Source organism: Lepisma saccharinum, chromosome 1 (assembly GCF_977018435.1).
Source record: "Lepisma saccharinum chromosome 1, izLepSacc3.1, whole genome shotgun sequence".
Classification (NCBI taxonomy): domain Eukaryota; kingdom Metazoa; phylum Arthropoda; class Insecta; order Zygentoma; family Lepismatidae; genus Lepisma; species Lepisma saccharinum.
This window is the reverse complement of record NC_139229.1, coordinates 260,205-267,642: the sequence shown is the minus strand read 5'-3', so window position 1 is coordinate 267,642 and position 7,438 is coordinate 260,205. Positions and strand designations below refer to the sequence as shown.

The 7,438-nt window shown below is 40.2% G+C and overlaps 1 protein-coding gene across 4 annotated transcripts in view; it reads left to right on the top strand.

The window, feature by feature from the left end:
* The first annotated feature begins 3,177 nt into the window (after positions 1-3,177).
* Positions 3,178-7,438, top strand: part of Tango10 (transport and golgi organization 10) — a 47,572-nt gene continuing 43,311 nt past the window's right edge. For 2 of the 4 annotated variants that reach the window (XM_083119192.1, XM_083125841.1), the window contains exon 1: positions 3,178-3,409. In XM_083119192.1, the coding sequence (XP_082975318.1) occupies positions 3,366-3,409 (44 nt within the window). In that variant the 5' untranslated portion in view covers positions 3,178-3,365. The remainder of the gene's footprint in view (positions 3,410-7,438) is intronic. The other 2 variants (XM_083131995.1, XM_083138355.1) reach the window with 1 other exon arrangement.

Sequence of the window (7,438 nt, the reverse complement as noted above, 5' to 3'; positions counted from 1 at the left end):
CCAGCAGGAATCCATCCATTAGGATACTGGGATCAGCTATACAGAGATCGGTCAACTTTAAATACCTCGGCGTGACCATGGGAGAGGGTATAAAATTCGGAGAACATATCAAAAACATTACAGCAAAGGCGGAAATGGCGATGGGTAAACTCACCAGAGTGGCATCCCAACAGTTTGGCCTGAAACCAAGCACAATCGAAGCATATATCCGAGCAATATACTACTCCATTGTGACTTACGCAGCCTCTACCTGGTTTGAGAGTCTAGCTTTGAAAAAGAACGTCAGAGTTCTCAGGGCTTCTCAACGAAGAATATTGATAAGAACAACAGGCGCGTTTGGAACAACTTCCACAGAAGCATTGCTAACCCTGACTGGACATCTCCCTTTAGATTTAGAAGTAAAATGGAGGGCGGGTAGATACTTTTTTAAGAAAGGAAATGAAGACAAAATGATCTCCTGTATAGGAAACTTCACCCCATCCCTGCATGAAATGAGAAAATCCCTGTTGGACAGATGGCAAGAGGAATGGAACAATGCCGAAAATGGGAGACGGACATATACCTTTATCCCGGATGTCCGAAGCAGTACACAGACAAAAATATTTCATACAGGGGGCCTGTTGCATCTTCTAACACGACATGGACCGTATGGCAAATATCTTCACCGAATTGGCAGTGCCCTGGAACCGAAATGTACCTACTGCGGAGCTACGGGGGATTCTCCCGAGCATAGAGTCTTCTTCTGCCCGGAAACAACTGACAGGATCAAAACTTTGCGAAGAGAACTTCCTACGTTTGATATTAGAACACTTCTATGCGAGCAGCAAATTCAAAATCTGAAGATCTTGGCTGACGAAGTCTCAAAAGAAGAAAAGAAGAAATTCAACACACGACACCGTAACACGGCCCCCACAAACAGCCAACAAACACCGGAAGAACCTAGGAGAAGTGCGAGAATACAAAGGCAAAGGATCACCCCGGCCCTCGAGCAGGAGGAAGAGAATGATGAAGAACAATGAGGCACCACCAACTGTATCAAGAAGAAGGCACTACGTGGTATCAACTGGAAGACGGGAAGCCGCAGAAAGAAGAAGAATTCGTCCTGCTCGGATGCTAGGGGAAAAGCACAAATATTATTTGTTGAGAGTGGCGGAAGCCAGGTTAAAATATATAGTAATTAAATAAAATAAAAAAAAATTAAAAAATTAAAGAAATATGGTATGCTGGTATTCCAGCACCCGGTGACATTGGCATTCCAATGTCTAATCTAAACCCCAAACTAATTAACATCAAATTAAACAAGCACTATATTATTATTCATTTAAATTATTTTTATTCAAATTCTAACAAATTCAAAAAAAAAACAAAAAAAAAAAACAACTTAATTCACTGTATGTCATATAATGAAGATCAGAGTGTACCCATTTTGATCGACAACTTAGCATTTCAATATTGTTTTATTTTATTTTTTATTTTATTTTATTGTTGTCATACCTTATTTACTCTTTTGTACAATTAATATTAACTTTAAAATATTTCAAACGCAACTCAAGCTACATAAGTCATGGACTGAAATAGGAGGAGTAGGACGAACCGACAGGGATAAGAACACCTAGCCCCTGGGGTGAGCAATCTCCCAAACAATAAATTCAAATAACTAAAGGTCCTCAACCTATTGCGATCTGTCCTTGGCGGTTCGTCTTGCGGCATGGATTAAACATACTATAGATTCCGGGAGTCCGGAATCCGGATCACAGTGCATACATAAAACAAGAAAAACAATGTGAAAAGAAATAAAATAAACATAACTAAATAAAAATGACACAATTATACTAAAATATAACTATGTGCTGGTATCTGTGAAGACCACTAACAATACTGTAATGTGTAATTTGTGACTTGTAATTTACATATAATAATCAAATCACTGTATTGGGAACCATGTATATGTATGTGTCTTATATATATATATATTTTTTTTCTTTCTCTTCTTATATTTGTTTTATATATATATATGTGTACTGTAGTAAAGGATAATTTAAATAAAGGTAGTGTGTGCAACAATAATGGGTGAACCGTAATACGAGCAACTGCCGTCCCAGTTTATATCAGAGGCACTGGGACATGCGCATACCCTCGAATGTATGCGGGTGGAGGTTAGGATACATTCGGGGGTTCCCCCATTATTATTTCTGTAATGTAGTTAAATAATATGTGTTGTATAATAAAAATAATGTATATTATGTATGTATAATAGTATGAATTGAATAAACTTTCAATACGTACACAATTTAGTTTTTGCATGTTCCGTATGTATGTCGCTCCATGTTGCATTATTATCATTCATTTTCTGCCATTCAAAAATACAGTTTGTGTGCTTGTTTTCCATTATTAGCTAATGTGAAATTGAACGTGTTGAAAAATTATTTCAAGTAGTTTGTTCCAAACAAATGCTTAAGCATTTTATGGCACCGACTTCTACCTCCTTTTTGGCGCAATTTACGAGGATAATAACGTCTTTGCAAACAACCTGCGCAGACCCGCGACTCCTGTGCACCGTACCCCGCGAGTAGGGGAGGGAGAGAGTGGACCATGCTTCCTTATGGCCCGAGCTGAAGGGAGGAAGGGAAAAGCTGCGCGGGACTTTTCGTCCCAAGGTTTTTTTTCCTTGTGGTCGATCTATACTAGTGCTACTACAACAACAACAACTATCATTATTCTTGGCATGTTTATCCTGGTACTTGCAAAAATCCGTGGTTGCGCCTCTGATCTAAGGAGAGTCCACGGCTCCTCTTTCTCTCTTTATTTCCCGCTATTTCGTCGGTCGTTCTTTTTTTCTATAAAAATAGATGCCCTTCTCTTTCTTTTCCTCTGCCTGTCGCTTTTTGTATCTTTCTCTTTCCTTCCCCCTCATTTTCCACCTCGCTCTATTGTTTTCTTTTCCTCTGTCTCTCTGTCTTTCCTTCTCCCCATTTCCTTCGTAAAAGAAAATAGTTATCTTTTTCTGGATATTTCTTCTTCTTTTCTTCAGCTTGTCCCTCTTTCCTTCTCATTTTCTTCCTCGTTCTGTTTTTTCCTTTATCTCTTCTCCACACGGAGATAGATCCCCATGGAACAGGAAGTGACCAATCCTGTTTAATCTTGCACACACCGTGAAGAAGAAACGTAAAGGATTGTCACAGTTTCATTCGTCTGCTTCTGCTACACTCGTCAACTTGTGGTCTGATAGTCTGATAAGAATATCACAAATGAAATGAACTTCTGCTGGCTCGAAGTGTACTCGTTGTCGTTACACAGAGTGTACTGAATGACTGCGACACACACTATGATTAACCCAATTATTTTCAAAGGGTGTTAAATTCGGAATGACAAGTCTTTCGTGCAAAGTAGGGAATGGTCGTTTGAGAAGGTAAGATTTCAATAATTCTGATACATTCTAGCTACCAACAATGCAAAAACTCCAGCTAAAAATAAGTTATAGGATCACGAGGTCATGCATAATAGTTGCTTTATGCCAGTCAGTCTTGATTATCACACTTGTACGTGAACTGGAATTAACGTTGAAAGCTGTCTTGTTCTGTCGTAGGAAAGACACGTGAGAGGATATGCGTGAATCATGATACTACAGCAGAAATGTGTCCACATGAAGAACATCCCGGTAGTTCAAAAACAGCATATTTCGCTGATCATAACATTTCTCAGAATATGGGCAATTTTAAAATAAAATAATACGAGGTGGAAGAGGTTTTGGTTAAATTTCTCGTATCGGACAAACGTATTTCTTCAAATTTACAGGAGAAATTACGGTAAATATGCGATATCGCCCGGACGGATTTCTTCATTTACAGGAGAAAGTACTTACTGAAATGAGTTTCTTTAGCATTCTGGACGTTCTTGGAGGTATTTTCTTTCACGGAAAGTAAAAACTTCGTAGTTTAATGCTGCCGAACAAGACTTAATCACTTTTTACGTAAGAAATTGGTATTGCCTGCCACATTATGCCGTTGTTTCCATTGTGTGCGTGCAGATGGCGAGAGGGTTGAAAGTCACGCGATCTCTGCAGTGTTTCCAAACGTGCCTTTTTACGAAAATTTCTATTTTTAGCTATGCTCGCCGCGCTTTCTTTTTTCGATCAATTTAGGGGTGAAATGAGGGTAAAATTTTCGTATCCCCAAAACGTATTTCTTCAATTTTACAGGAGAAAGTACTTACCGAAATGGGTTTATTTATACTTTAGGAAGGTCATGGAAGTTTGTTTTCACCTCGTTGAAATTTTTTTGCCGGTAAATCATGTAATTTTCGACATTAATGTCACTCCAATGCACGAAAGCTGTTCCCTTGATGTCCGTCTACTACGTGAACCAAATATTTGCGAGCGTTTCATGACGTAACAACCGGTCAGTGTTTCCAAATACGTGGTTTTGTAACTGTGTAACAGTTCTAGAACGTAAATAAACGTGAGTTACTGTTCATCATTTCTGATTATGAACTTGCGACAACATGACGTGCACAGGATCAGTGGCGTGCTCAATGTGAGGTTGATGGGGGCTATAACCCCCCCTTTCGCCCAGTATGTCTAAGGCTATTTATGATTGGTTCGTGGGCTATTTATGTATGGTTCGTGGGCTATTTATGTATGGTTCGTGGGGCTATCCGTGAATGGTTCTTGGGCCTATCTGTGAATGGTTCATGGGGCTATCCATGAATGGTTCGTGGGGCTATCCATGAATGGTTCGTGGGGCTATCCGTGAATGGTTTGTGGGCCTATTTATGAATGGTTCGTGGGGCTATCTTTTTCACTATTGAAACCTTTGCGTGGCCCTACTAACCTATCCACGCGCCAGTGGTTTGTGGGGCTAGCGCCAATGGTTCGTGGGGCTAGTGCCAATGGTTCGTGGGGCTATATTTTTAACTATTGAAACCTTTGCGAGGCCCTACTAACCTATCCACGCGCCAATGGTTCGTGGGGCTATATTTTTAACTATTGAAACCTTTGCGTGGCCCTACTAACCTATCCACGTGCCAATGGTTTGTCGGGCTAGCGCCAATGGTTCGTGTGGCTATCTTTTTCACTATTGAAACCTTTGCGTGGCCCTATTTTCGGAGCGATTTTACAATACAGGGAATTTCTCCATTTTGTTTGAAATTCGGCATACTCACTAATTTTGGCCCCCTAATCACGAATCTGCAGTCAAAATTTGGCGCTCACACGTGGAAATAGCAAAATAATCGAAATTAAGTTCTTATTTCCACACCCTCGATTTCCGAATTTCCCGCCGGTTCCGGGCTCCGCCCCTGGGGTAATCGACTTACCGCCCCCAACTGCTATCGCGGCCCCGCCTCCGCTCCGCTCCGCTCCGGCTACCCGCCTATATCTATAGACTCCCTGTTAAGGGCATGTTAGAAATTGGCCGGATTCACCTGCCCCCAAATAAGCGCGAAATTTATACGTGAGCGCCAAATTTTAAGTGCAGATTCGTGATTAGGAGACCCAAATTAGTAAGTAACCGAAAATTCAAACGAATTGGAGAAATTCCCTGTATTGTTAAATTATACCCTATTTTCCACATTCATACTTACGTATTCTCCATACTAGTACCTAGATATTTTGCTATGAAGAAGGTCGCAACACTGCATAACCACTGATCATGGACTACGCTAGTCAAGATTTCTCCGCCATATCGCGTGTAACGCAAGCAAAAGCGAAGAAAATAAAAATGCTCCATATTTCGAAAATTGAGATTATTTGCCTGCAAAAAAACGAAACGCGAAATAGAAGAATCCTTACGAATGCAGAATATGTAAGTATCAATGTGAAAAATACGAAAATAAGGGAATTAGAGACGTTTGGTGGTTACCGAAATTTTAATGAAATGAGTGCTAATGGAACCTAACCTAACAGGCCTAACCTAACCGTGTGTGAATGGTGTGTGGGGCTAACGTCAATGGTTAGTGGGGCTAACGTCAATGGTTTGTGGGGCTACCCGTGGATGGTTTTTGGGGCTAACGTGCATGGTTTGTAAAGGTAAACATGAAAAGAAATCGAAATAGTACGTAATTTTCCGTCATGAAGGTTTGAAACACTGCTTGCGCACTGAAAATCGACAAAACACAAATTTTCGTATTTTTCACATTGATACTTACATATTCTGCATTCGTAAGGATTCCTCTATTTCGTGTTTCGTTTTTTTGCAGGCAAATAATCTCAATTTTCGAAATATGGAGCATTTTTATTTTCTTCGCTTTTGCTTGCGTTACACGCGATATGGCGGAGAAATCTTGACTAGCGTAGTCCATGATCAGTGGTTATGCAGTGTTGCGACCTTCTTCATAGCAAAATATCTAGGTACTCCATTACGAGTGCACGCCATATTGTCTATTACAGAAGCGGAACAAGTAAGACAAATAATCAATCGTAATATGAAAAGTTGAGAGTATTTTATGGAAAAAGGCATAACTTCACCTTAAAGAATGTTCCGCAAGGCAAAATAGCTAAGTACCAGTGGTAAAATTAAGGAAATAAATGAGTGAAAGGTGTCTGGGCGTTATCGCATATTTACCGAATGCAGTTTCTTTATACTTCTGGAAGTTCGGGGAAGTGTTTTCTCGCATCATTGATTGAATTTGGCCGGTAAATCATCTATTTTTCAATATAAATGTGTGACCGATGCACAAAAGCTCTTGCATCCATTTACTTCCAGGTGGATGTAACCTGTGTATGATGACGTAATCCCGGTCAGGGTTTCCAATCACGTGTTTTTGTAACTGAAGAAGGTACGTTCCCGCAAATGGTTTGTGGGGCTATGTGTCAATGGTTCGTGGGGCTATGTGAGAATGTTGTGTGGGGCTATGCGAGAATGGTGTGTGGGGCTACACATATTTTTTTCGAAACCAATTTTTAACTATTGTAACCTATACGTGACCCTACCTAACCTAACTTTACCGGAAATGGTTCGTGGGGCTGTGCGTCAATGGTTTGTGGGGCTATGTAGGTATTTTTGGGTGCAGTGGGGTGGAAACACTACATGACGAGTACGATAGAGAAACTGTGACCGCCATTTTACGTGTTACCGAAGGCAAAAAGAAACGAAGAAAACTTACTCGATATGTCGCAAATAGAGCTTATTTCCATGAAATAATCAAAATGCCACCTTCAGCGATGTTTCTCAATGCAGAATACGTAAGTACGAATATTCAAATTAAATGAACTAGCAAATTTCAGCCGTTTGTCCGATACGAGAAATTTACCCTTTTCTGCACTGCGGAACATTCTTTAAGGTGAAGTTATGCCTTTTTCCATAATATAGTGTCAACTTTTCATATGAGTGATTATTTGGCTTCCTTGTTCCACTTGGGTAACAGACAATATGGCATGCACTTATCATGGATCATCGTGCAGTGCTTGTGTTTTGTCGTTTTGGAGTGGGTATGCAGTGTT